This window comes from Strix aluco, chromosome 15, assembly GCF_031877795.1.
Source record: "Strix aluco isolate bStrAlu1 chromosome 15, bStrAlu1.hap1, whole genome shotgun sequence".
In the NCBI taxonomy this organism is placed as follows: Eukaryota; Metazoa; Chordata; class Aves; order Strigiformes; family Strigidae; genus Strix; species Strix aluco.
Window position 1 is genome coordinate 4,128,934 of NC_133945.1, and position 13,207 is coordinate 4,142,140.

General features: G+C 48.6%; 1 protein-coding gene across 1 annotated transcript in view; it reads right to left on the bottom strand.

Moving 5' to 3' along the window:
* Positions 1-13,207, bottom strand: part of RAB40C (RAB40C, member RAS oncogene family) — a 37,605-nt gene continuing 24,398 nt past the window's right edge. Inside the window, exons 5-7 of the mRNA XM_074840533.1 lie at positions 5,374-5,451; positions 4,727-4,949; positions 1-3,143 (exon numbers count right to left, since the gene is read on the bottom strand). Of these exons, the coding sequence (XP_074696634.1) occupies positions 2,863-3,143; positions 4,727-4,949; positions 5,374-5,451 (582 nt within the window). The 3' untranslated portion in view covers positions 1-2,862. The remainder of the gene's footprint in view (positions 3,144-4,726; positions 4,950-5,373; positions 5,452-13,207) is intronic.

The following is a 13,207-nucleotide window of genomic DNA, read 5'->3' on the forward strand; positions in this document are numbered from 1 at the left end:
TTTCAATTAGAAGTTCAAAACAAAAAAAAAGACTTTAATTTATACAAAACAAAACCATGTATAATCAGTTGAACAACATTGACTGTACAAAGGAATAAAAAAATAAAAGGATAGTCCAAAAAAACAACTCAGGAATGGTACAAGTGTTGGAGAGCAGCTACACACTAGTGTTGACATCAGATGCAAGAATCTTTTCCTTTTAAATTAAAAAAAAACCCGAAGTTTTTTGCTGAGCAATCACTCCAGATAAATCTTTCATCCTCACTACAGACAGGATCTGTTGAGACCTTATAGGGTGGGGGGGGGGAAAAAAAAAAAAAAATCAACCTCAGGGAAAAAGGCGCAAGGAGGTGTCACACGTGGCAAAGCCAAACCAAGCAGAGGTACATCAAGTTTTTCTAGACATGCAGCAGCTTTGTGATTTGAGGAAGGAAACCTTCGTCCCTCTCCAGCCCACACACCGGTGCCTGGGAGCAGGCTGGCGAGGGGCCCTGCGGTGCCCGGATGGTGTTTTCTGGGAGAAGAAGCCTTTTGCGGTGCCGATCACCTGTTGGCCGTATATCCCCGGGCTGCTGAGCCAGCGATTGTCTTCTGCTGCGTGTTAAGTGATGGGAAACAGGTGCCAGCCATCCCAGACAGGTTCTCGAAATCCCCCGGCCTTCGCGCCACCGCGCCGAGCTCGGCTGCAGCTTTGCTCTTGAGCCAAACCACCACTACAAAGGATTCTTCTCCCTGCTCCATCTGCCTGGGGTTTAATTCTCTCCTCGCTCATTTGAGCTGGGCAATAAAGCACGCTAGAGACGAGCCAAGAGACCTACCCCTGTATTGTAGTTTGTTCTACAGAGAGGGGAGGGGGAAGGCTCCTTCACCTCCCAGGTTGGCTCAGAAGCAAGGGGAAGGCGATGTCCCCCGTGGAGTGACGCGCCCCTGAGTGCTGCCTGAACAAAGCGGGTCCGTCGGCCGCGCAGGAGCTGCTGCGGCTTCATTCTGCCCATGCAATGCCACAAGCTGCTTGGGGGGGAGGAGAGCAAGGCCAGGCCTCGAGGAGTTGCTAACACCAGGAGGAAGATGGCAGCACCATACCGTCTGGTCTCCTTGCTGAGGAGGTGACCCGACCAGCACAAGGAAAAGCAGTTCACCTTCTACCACATTACTCACAATCTACACGTCCTGGCCACCTATGAGAATCTGTTGATATAGCTTAGTCCCACTGCCAAGCCCCGCTCACCTTTTGCAGTAAGGGCTAGGCATTATTTCTAAGTTTCCAGGTGAATTTCCAGCACAGATCAGCCACAGGACGAAGCCAGAGCAGCACACGCCCTTGCTTGACACAGGACCTTCTCCCACAGCATGCCACGCATCTCAAGCTCTTGCCACTGAGCACACATTCCCTCTAAAATCCACGTGTGGTCCTACAGAGCAAAGCAGTTTGCTTTCCCAATGTCCTGGCACTGCCACAAAAGCCAAGCGCATTCGCCGTGATTGGACCTGGGGTCTGCTGTTTCCCCCCACAAATCTCTTTTCACCTTCCCAGTCCACAGCTCCTTCACACTCCAGTGGGAAAAGCTGCTTCTGTCCTTTCCCCACTTTCATCCAGGAGGAGCCGCAGCAACGCTAGCTCGGGCAGAACGTCTTTGGAAAAGCAAAGCAAGAAGCAGCCAGGATTCAGGAGCTGTTGCGCGGGGTGGTGTCGTGGATGGAGGGCTCTGGAAACAATGGCTGAGGTTTTGCAGCAATAAGGGACAAAATTCAGCATTTTTCCTCTGCTTTAGGCGCGATGCTTCTATCCTCTGCTCCTCAGTTCCCAACCAGCTGCGCATCAGAAGGTGCAAAGCAAGCAAGGCATCATCTGATCTCAGAGCTGCTTCTTCCTCCTGCCTGCCAAAAACAAACCCCAAGACCCTGGCCTCTCCACTCTGCCCCTCGATCCATTTACAGCCCACCCTGCCTTCGGCACAAGTTTTAGGGAATGATCGGAATAAAGCAGCTTGGGGTACGTTACACACTAATTGTTCTTTCCTTCTGCATACGTAGTATTTAAAAAAACCCAGCACGAGCCCAGGTGGTGATTGAAAATCTCTTAAAGCATTTGTGTATTTTCATCAGAAAATCCTCCACTTCTCCCCATTTGCTGACACTGGGAAAGTTAATCCAGTGCTTGTATTTACATGGCTGCATAAAATTTTCCCTGACTGCTTCTTAAAAAAAACCTTAAAAAACAAGTGATATATATATATATGTATAATATTTACATAAATAAATGAAGAAGGCAAGCAGACTGCTTCCTTCCCCTTTCTAATTGGCCAACTCTTGCCTTGGTTCTTTTTTTTTTTTTTTGGCAACAGCAGGTTAACAGCCCGGTGAAAACTGTCATTAGTCCCCTGTCCCCATTTCTTTTTTTTTTTTTTCCTACATCCAACAATCACTATTGCACCAGCAATCTGTTCAGGAGTCCAAGAGTTAAAGTTGCAGCACAGACTCTCCTTGCCTACTCCCTTAAGCCTCTCAATCTTCCATTAAATCCATTTCTCCATTGAGACTGGATGAGCTTTTTTCCCCTTCCCCCCTCCCCAACCCAGCAGCTGCTGAATTTTCCACCCCAGGCCAAGAGGCAAAGCCCAAAGCATTCTTGGAGGGTCACTTGGCAGAGTCCTCTCCCCGCCAGTGCTGCGAGATCCAGCCGGCACCACGCTTCCCATGTGAAGCCAAAACGTGAGCACATTCCTAACGCTTGTGTGTGCCATCGGAAAAGCAACCGCGGCCCATCCGAAAGGATCCAGTCGAAAAGGGTTAAGTGTGCAAACAGCTGTACATCGGTGGGTGGGTGTGGATACGTTAGAAGCTCACGGCGCGTCCATCCTGCTAAGAGATCTTGCAGTTGTTGCGTGAGCAGTTCTGTGGGGGGCTCTGGGGCGGACGAATTGATTTGGATCTCTTCAAGCTGTTACCTTTGCTGCTGCTCCCACCCCCACTGCTGGCCAAGGAATACGACCGGCCGTGCATCATCACTGCATTCATCCCGTTGGCCATCGAGAAGGATTTCAGGTGACTCTTGATGGTGACAGGCAACGGCAGCTTGTCGATGAGGTGGACTGGGGTGCAGGAAACGATGGCTCGGCAGCACAGGTCCTGTAAGCTGAACACTGGTGGGAGAAAGGACCAGATGGTCAAGGGCCAAGGGACTTCAAGGGCTGCCATCTCCCCACAACTATTCCTTACGCTGTGCAGTTCCTGCTCCTTTGGGGAGATGATAATAATGACTGCACAGGAGCCTTGAATAAGGAGCAGATTAGTTAGGACAAAAGCCTGGGAAACCCAAGGTAAGCTCTGCCGTTGGAGGCTAGTGCTTTGCGAGACACCAACTTTGGTGTCAACACAGGGCTTAGACACCACCAGCCCTCCTCTCTGAACGGTGCCCAGGGCAGGCAGTACCCTGCCCACATTTCTGCCAGACACTTGGCTTCTCGTGCCATCGTTTGGCAACCAGAAGGACGTGCCCAGGGGAGGAAGCAACAGGGTCAGCAAGGCCCAAAGCAGGACAGTCTCACTTGGGACCTGCTCAGGGAGCAGCAGCCATGGGGCCGGCTCTCTGCAGCGTGCCTGCTGCAAGAGATCCCACCAAGCCAGAAGACTCCTCTGCCCGTTCAGGCTTCCCAGCATCCTCTCAGCTCAGCGCATATCATGTGAGCCTGCTTTGAAAGTCTGTTTGGAGGGGATTTCCCAGCAAGCGGCCACACGAGGGCACGCTTTCACCTCCAGTCTGTCCTGAAAGCCACGCTGCTACTCCCAGGCAGGCAGGCAGCCCCTAACCCCCCTCCCCGGGCAGGCAGGCAGCCCCTAACCTCCCCACCTCGGGCAGGCAGCAGTTACAAGTTCTGCCTCTGGAAGAGGTTCAGATGCCTTCAAGTGCAGCCAGCTCCTGCTCGCCATCCCTCTGTGAGCTGGAGACAGTGGCACGGCAGTCAGGTCTGGGGCAGGAGCCCAGGCAGACAATTTGGTGACTGGGGCTGGCAAACAGGGTTTTCCCTTCCTCGAGAGCAGTAGCTGAGGATCCATATGAAGGCAGGTCACCCAGGAGTGCAGCTCCCCTGCTGCTCAGACTGCCAGCGGGGCACACTGCTACCTCCAGCCAGGAACGTGGCACCTAAGACTATTTTGCTTCAAACACAACAGGCTGATACGTAACATGGAGTCTGCTCATGGTTTGCCACACTGCAGCACACGTGCCTGGATACATGGAATACAGCAGGGATGTGATTCAGTTCCTTTCAGCTCCTTGGGCTCACTCTGCTTCCATGCCCCTCCAAAACAGGAGGCACAGGTTCAGGCAAGGGTAAGGACAGAAGTGCTTAAGCGTGGATTCATCCCACACAGCCTTTTGATTGAAGTACTTTCAAGTTGTGAGCTTAATTGCCCTCAGCCTCATCCAGAATAAGCGGAGAGGTGTAGGATGCCCCGGAGCAATTCAGATCCTAGACACGCTGAACTGCCCTCTGGAGCTGCCATCCCTCACCGCTGCCTGCCGGGTGCCTGCACTAGCACAGGCAGCTTGTTGTGGCTCAGCTTCAGCTTGTCTGGCCTGAAGCATTTCTGCATGTCAGGTGCTTTCAGATCCCACAGTTACTAATAAACACACCTCCCACCTAGGCAGTCGGTCCTATCCCTCCATTTCAGCCCCAACAGCTCTCATGCCTTCCCCACACGGAGCATCTTCCTCACCACTCACCTCTGTTGGGTCTCCAGATCTTCTCCATGCCGTGCCGCATGAGGACGATACGGGACAACTCCGTGAAGGACTCTATGACGTTGAAGTTGCACAGGGGGCTGACCTCAAAAAACGTCATGCAGTTCTTCTCTGCGTAAGCCCGGGCCTGCTCTGTTGGCACCTGCCTCTTGAAGGCAAGGTGAAGCCTGTTTCCCACCAGGATCCGAGGGACACCTGGGGCATGCTTGAAAAAGGAAAGGAGTGGAGAAATCATGGCTTGTCCTTAGCAAGGGCAGCCTACACCCAACATTCTGCTTAGCTACAATAGCAGTGAAGGGCAAAGAAGTAGAAACTGCTCTGTGACCGAGAGGGACTGCCAAGCAGTACTACAACATGACAAAGATGACTAATTTATCCCCTCCCACAGTCCATTTTAGAGGGGACCTTCCTATCTTGCTAGACCATTCCCAAGCCCTTTCCTACCACTCCGGATTTATACAGAGGTGGAGGGCAGACACTTATCCCCCTGCTTTGCTGATTAGCAGACTGCCATCATTTCCTCTCCAAAGCGGAGCCACTGTTGTCCCTGTATCAGAAGTGGCACCTCAGGTGATACCTCCCCAAATTTTTGCTAAAGATCACAGCATGTGTTCTTCCATTCAACTTACCTCATCTATTTCCTTTATCCATCGGTCTATCCCATCGAAGGACCAGCGATTAGTGATGTCGTACACCAAGAGAATTCCCTGGTGGAAGAAAATCAGGAGCAATCAGGAAGTTTCACAGCAGGCAAAATGAAAGGGAGACACACCTGAGAGACTACCTCCATATGCAGAAACCAACAGGGTAAGGGACAGAACATTACTCCAGCTGCACTCTTTGTGTGCTTGCTAGAGCAAGAATTGAGACAACAGGTCTGTACTAACTTAGTCCCAGACTATTAGGGCAGGTTTTACTCCTGTTTTGGCTTGAACATCCCCCAGATAATTTCCAAAGCAGCAGTCTCTACAAAGGAGGAGGAACTGCCTTGATGACTGTATCTGAAGGAACAAAACACGCCTTCCTCCTGTCACAAATCTGATACAAACTCACCGAGGCAGAAACAGTCTTTTTCTTTTCCCCTTATGCAGAACAGCTGCATTCAGTGGTAGGATGTTAGCGGAACATGAAGTTAATAAAGCACACCCATCTTCAACACGTTTTCCCTCTCCAGAACCTGCCTCATTCTGTCATCCCTTTGCTGGCAAGGAAAAAGGTGAGTGATGCCAATAAGCAACACAGCATCTCTGCAGGACTGAGATCTCATGACCAGGATCCACGCCGGGCTTTGCCGAAGGCAGCCGGTGTTGCTGTCACTGCCCCACCGGCAGAGAATGAACTTAGTACAGTGATGCTGGCAACCCCCAGAGGGTCAGATCAAAGGTCTCGCTGTAGGACCTTCCCCCCGGCTTTCTTCTGGAAAGAGAGGTACCTACAGCATCCTCAGGCCCACAGCCATCTTTCCTGAACACCACCCACATCCACGACTCACTTCCCAGTCACCTCTCGAGGTGCAGCACAATGATGCTAGCAACCAGGACAGGCACAACTCAAGGCAGAGCTGTTTTGTTGTGCCTGCAGCCATGATGACACGAAGCAGTGCCTTGGAGAGCCTCCACCCTTGCAACAAGCCCGGCTAGCAGGACTTGGGGCCACGACCAGACTGCTGGCCACCACTCAGGTCCACAGCAACTCCTTCCAAGGGAGCTTTTCTTGAATCAAAGTATTTCTGAGGACAGACACAAGGAAAGTAGGCTATGCACAGCCCTGCAGGCACACAAGTCAACACATCAGGAGCTGCCTCTCAGTACCAGTTGGGTACATAAAGCATTTAGAGAATTGTCTTAAGCAGCAGCCTTTCTGCAACCCTCCCATTATTTTTCTGACTTCTTGTCACTCTCTTCTTTGCAATCAAGGACATTTCAAGTGACAACAGGCACTTCAAGGTTACTTCGCAGAATCGCAGTTGAAGATGCCCTGAAATGGGAACTAAGGAAGAACAGATGATCTCACACTGCGAGAGGAGGCACCCCAGCTGGGAACGCAGCGACGGATGAAAGGTAACCCAGCAGCAGTAGGACTGAGCTAAGGGCAAAACAAACCAGCCTGCGCTAGCCTCCAGGATAACAGATCATTTAGCAACAAGCTCAGCAGAACCAGTCTTCTCTGAATCAGGGGTATCCTCCAGGAACAGCCGTCCCTACGGCAAGTCCCCAGCGCAAGCAAAAGAGATCTTAAGTTGGCAAAGGGAAATCTCAGCTGGCAGCCTACTCCTCCCTAGGAGATACCTAGATACAGCACAGTGAAGGAGCGAGCTGACAAACTGCACAGCATCTGTCCTGGTACAAGTCAGAGACCATCAAGTCCTCTCACGTACCAGTGGAGTCGCTCCTTTGTTCATTGAAATGGAAGATCCACTACACAGATGGCAAACACAAACTACGCAGCCCTCCTGGAACACAGCTTTACAATATTTGCTTCTGCCAAAGCCTGTGATGAACTGGGGGAAGCCTGTATAGAAGCCACGTACGTGATACACCTCAAGTTTATGAAAAAATAATCATCTGCATGAGATCTGGAGCACGCGGGAATGATAAACGCCAGGGCATCTGAGCCACAAAGGCACTTGAATCCTCATAATAAAGACACTGAGCTGGCACTTGAAGTGTTCCCCCAACTTGGAAAACCAGCTTTTCTCTGAGTATGCTGGGTGTGCCTCAACATTGTTTGCCTTTCTCTCACAGCTCTGTCAGAACAAGTAGCTCTCACAAAGCCCGCCCAGTTTTATCATTTTTAAAAGTCTTGGTCAGAACAATTCTGATTCTTGAGCTTTATCCCCAACCTCATTGCACAGCTCTTCCACCCCAGGCAGACATTCTCCACGCAAAGATTTTCTGTCCTTGCTGGCCCTCCAACATCTACGCATCTGCATTTGTACCATTTTCAGAAAGGCTCAAATGTACAAAAACAGAAGGGGAGAGGCTACAAAAGGCAAGTCATGCGCGGTGGGTTGGTTTTCATGTTTGACAGCCCAACGTGAAGAGTAATCCCTTCAAAGTTTGGGTTTGAGGTTGTTCTGAGGGACCTGATGATGATTTTTCATAACTGCAGAAGTATTTGTGGGGTGGGGAAAGCAGATGCATCTTCATCTTTCTCCAAGGAAAGTCTGAAGCTCATGCCTAGTCCATCATTTTTTGCAGTGTCATTTCTAGAACAGTCAAAAAACTTCATATTCAAAAAGAATTGGAGGTTGTTTTTGTTTTGGATGAGAAGAGAATTGGTTTCTCCTAGGTTTACACAGGAAAAAATAAGAAGTAATGATTTTCTATAGTTAAAAAATACCACAAAACCAAAGATACTGTTTTCAAGAACCTAATCAAGAAACATCTACTACCAGGATACATCACATTTTAAGTGCATTTTGAAAAAAAAAAAAAAGGAAAAAGACTCTGAGCTTATTTCATTTTTGTTATATTTGTTTTGACTTCTAACTTCCAAGGCCGCACATGTGAATGAATGAGAGTCAGGAAATAACAAAGCAAAAAGTTTGATGACCCCCTTCCAAGACAAACTGCCAGTAAGTTAAATAAAGTCTACTTACTTTATTTCTGGATTGACAAGTTCCTTTAGCCAAGAGAAACAGACCCAAGACCTACTTTGTGAAGACTGCTTCTGCCAGAAATATGCTCTAGGAGGAGAGAGTTTTTAAGCTTGCTGGCAGCTGCAGCCTGGATCTTCTTTAAATAGGAATAAGGATAAAACATCAGCAAAAATGCAGCCCCAAGTTCTCAGGAGCAGGGTGGAAGGTCAAGACCACGATTTCTAAATGCAAGAAACAACACACTGTCTGCCAGCATACCCTCCGAGTCACAGCACAGCTCCATGACATTTAGAGTTAAGGAAAGGAAAGCTTCCCAAAGGTCAGAAGACACCAAGGCCAAGTTGTCTAATGCCTTGCTTCTGTCCTCATCCTCCCCAGCGTGGGTATTAAGATCAGCTTTACTGTAACTCAGTGGAAGATGGAGGAAGCAGTCTTAAAAACCTCTGGCCAGCTCACGGTGCTGCCAGATAACCTCATATTTCTTCCAAGTAGCGCTGGCATGCTCCAGACACCACATTTCTAGAGCACACATCCCAAATACACTTTGTCATTACCATTTTCTCCCCTAGAGAGAACAGTACGCAGCCATGCATGCAGACAGGGAGCTGGCTCCAGCTCTGCAGACAGTTCCAAATAAGAGCTGTCGTTTTTTTCAGTCTTTTTTAAAAAGTCTCCTTTGGACTAATGTGCACAGAATTTTAATTTACTCAACTAGACAAATGAACAGTTTCCCATTCGCAGCCTAAATTGTTCTCTAAGTGCCTAGATGGCTGTCAACACCATAGTATCTCCATACCTCTCAATTTTTAGGTTCACAAAGCACCTTTGTAAGCACTATGCACTCCATGTTCCCACAACATGGAGTGAAAAGCTGCACACCCAGGTTCTCAGATCAAGAGTATTCTGGACCCCCACCAACCCTCCAACAGCCTTTCTTCTTTTTCTCCTTAACCTGCCTACAGGCTTCTGCGTGACGTGGAAGATGACTGGACTCATCCCCAGACCTGTCTTGGGTCTTTTCACAACTGATTTTCAAAGTTCATTTCCACTCTGTTTTTTGTTTCACACTACTGGGATTGGCATGATCCTAAGCATATCAGTGTCAGAAATTTCCACATGAGTACATCGTGTAGTAAACAAGGAACACAGACAGATAATCCATTATTGTATCTAGCAGCACATGTGGACACTTACTCTCCCAAAACCCAAACTTGTTTTCAACAGGAGTTTACACAAAGATCTGTTCACATAACCAAGGGGGTGTGTGGGGGGGAAGTACCACCTCTGTCTGCTTGCTGCAGGTTTAGACCAGATTTATAAGCAATAAGCTTTTAAAGGTGAGAGAGAAGCAGCATGCTCACCCATCAGTGCAAAGCAGACTTCTCCGAGAAGGCTTCTCAGATGCTTTACGGAGCTGGATGTCCAGCTGCTCGCGCAAGCACGCAAGAACACTGCTGGGAGGAAGCAAGTGCTCACACAACTGCAAAAGACTCAGCTCAGTGCAGGCAGGTGACAGCGTGGCCAGGAAAGCGTCACTCGCTGGTATTCTCCATCCATTCTGTTGTTCAAGAAGCCTGGAAGACCCCCCCAGACTAGATTTCTCTGGCTCACAGGACAAAGTAAACCATAAACAAAAGATCCAGTTGCTGATGACACTTTCCAGAACACTTTGTCTTTCCTGGCTGCTCTTTCAGAGCTACGTTTGGTCATGCCTTTCCAGCTGGCACCCTGGACCTTGGCTCATGGGCAATTCCATCCTGCTGCCAAACCATTTCCCAACAGCATAACACATCGTGGGGGTTTATTTATCACTGAGCTTTCAATAAACATTTTGGCAGGCAGGGGGAACTTCTCCAGCAGCTGGACAACCCCACCAAAATGATCTGGAGCAGGTAAGGTATTTACTGCAAAAAAGAAAGCCATAAGGTAGAGCAGAGTCTACATCTCAGAGTCTGCTGAGCTGCCAAAAAAGCCACCACCTCCCTGCATATTAAGAAGCCCTGAACAGGATAAACAGCAGCTACCCAAATCACCTGCCTAAGCAGAACTCAACAATATTCACTATTCTGTTAGGGCTGCAGCTTTGCAGAAAGATGGGAGCATTTTTCAACGATTCCTGTAGATAGTCTGATACCTTCTGTATCACACTGTCTGGGAAGAGTTGGCAAGCCACATTTTCAGAAACAGTTTAAATCACTGGCACATGAGGACATCAGGAATGACACTAGCGCTGCTTCTTCCTTGCTAGATCAGAAAGCACCACCACAACTCTCTTTCTCCCCTCTGTGATGACTCTTGGAATAGCTTACATTTGCTCACAGCAGTCAGAAGAGCCATGCCTGCACACAACAGTTGAGATCAGCATGTCAGCTCTGCTGTCAGTATGATTGAGACCTTAAAGCCAAGCAGAAAAAGCCAAAGAGCAGAAGTCCAAAAGCAAAATGGAAGCTTTCTGAAGCACCTTTAAGCATCACTAAATACCTTTCACCATGCCCTACACTGTGCCAATATAAAAATCCTTCTGCAACACAGCACGCTCCAGACTCCCCAAGTTTCTTCTGCAGGTTGCAACACTCCTGGGTTTCCATCCCTCCCTCCCCTGGCCCTGCAGTCACTATGACAGGGCCTGCACACTCTCCCTGCCCTATCTGCCTAGAGGCCAGTGCTCTGCTATCCCTGACACAACTGCTCCTCTTTTGCCCCAAAGCAAGAACCTGAAGCAGCATGTTCAGGACATGCTGGCCCAGCAGACCCTAAGAGGGAAGGGATGATGAAAGCAGCTGTGATAAGAAAGCAGAAACTCAAACCCCAGGGAAGCAAGAAGAGAAAAGGAAGGGGGTCCCAGGCACACCAGTACGCCACAAGCCTCCACCTTGAGCCAAACTGCTCATTATAACCCTAATGAGATCAGATCAGCTAGGCAGGGCAAAATGGCAAAACAGATTTGTGATCCTCACAGCAAATCCTGAGGCAAACACAGCTGGTCTGCCTTGGCTGAAAGAAGGGACTGGTCCTCATTTGAAGCCAGCTCATCAAGGACAGTGAAGCTATTTGACTTTAGATGTTTTCCAGGGGAAGAAGTTCCTGCTGAACATGAAAGCCACATGGCTATGTACCCAGGCAAGTGGTGTAGAGCCTAAATTGAGGAAGGCATCAAGGTACTCAAGGAGAGTCCTTTCACTGGGGAGGGACTAGCCTTAAGCCCAGACTGAGCAATGCATGAGGCTGTGCTGTGGGGGAAAGGAAAATTCCTGAGAAGGTCTGCTCCCTCTTTGGAGACTGTTTTTCTACTTTGCAACCTCTCCAGGGTTTACCTCAGAAGATTCAATTCTTATCACTACACTTGAGAAACAATAAGGTGTGTGTGGGGGGAAGTCAGGTGTGCTTCCCTCACTTGAAGGCACTTTTCATATCAAGTATTCTCTTAAGCACTGGCTATTCAGATAGACCCACCCTGTTCTCAGTCACCCCTGTAAGGGCTGCCAGGTTGCTGAGGTCAGCCTCCTGCTCCCACAGCTAACCTGCCAAAGTCCTCTTTGGAAACTCACTCTTCAGGCTCCACTTGTGCTCCTTACAGGAAGCTCAGCTCAGTCTCAGTCCTCTATTCAGTGAAAGCCTTCTGCTAATCTTCAGTGTGAAGGTGCTCGTGGCCAGTTTAGACCAAGCCATTCTTGTACCACACTGCACTTTAAATAGAACTTTTCCCACCACCTCTCTTCTCTGTTGTATTTATTCTTCCTGAGCTTTTGGCTTGTTAGGTTAAAAAAGCTGCTTCTCTTTCCTCCAACTGGATTTGCATCAGGCTTCCTACAGCAGAAGTCTTGAAGTCTGATGATACCAAGAGAGGAAAGCAGACAGCTGAAGCAAAGAAGTCAGTACAGCACGCAGCATTAAATACATCTTGAAGAAATAAGAGAACTCACGAACATCTTTTCTCTTTATGCTAATGCTATGCAAGAAGAAGTTAGCTTCTGCATACTGAAAATAACTGGGGGTGTTGAAGTCCATTCTTGCAGTCATACAGGCATTTGTTATTCAACACAGTCCTCTTGCTTTGGTTAACCCTTAGGAGTTTAAGTTAAGATACTTCCTCTTCCATTGAGAGTTGTGGTGAGTTATTTGAGAGAGATAATATCTGTATTCCTGCTAGTACAGGAATATTGCTGTATCACCACATGGGAGCCAATCACTTGATGCTGAAGCCAATCTAAGTTTTACTCCAAGCCACCTGGAGGTCTCCAGGTACAAGGACTCCAGGCATCAGTCTTCAAGAGGCACCCTCGTTTCACTGTGCTCATCTCATGAACACTTTCAGAAAGCAGTGGAGATATTTCACTTGGGAATTACCCCTCCTCCTACTGGGCAGGCTTGCTGTTTAGGGCTGTTTTGTTGTTTTTAAGGGTAAGGGTTGACTATTTTGGCAGATCAGGATTCAGGCATCACAACGGTACTTTGGAAAAGGCATTTGCTGCACAAGCAGAACGCAGGCCTTGAGGAAAAGGCGTAAGCTACACCTTGCTGCGCAAGCGCCATACCCCAGCATTCAGCAATAAAGCATTCACGTTAAAGGTCCCTCTCCCTGGCTGATGAAGTTTATTGTGAACATCTCTCAGACAGAGTCCTTGGGAGGGCTAAGCAGATAAGACGGAAGAGGCAAGCCTTGCAGATGTTTAGGTGAGAGTTCCTAAAGCAATACTGATAAATACAGCAGAAGGGCAAGGTGTTGCCTCCAAAGCAAAGAGGGTCAAGAACTTTATTTTGAGGAACAAAGATAAAAGCAATCCATTTCAAGCTTAAGGTCAGCCTTAATGACACCTTATGGCATCCAGTGTCAAATGTAGTGCCAGGGAGAACAGGGGGCA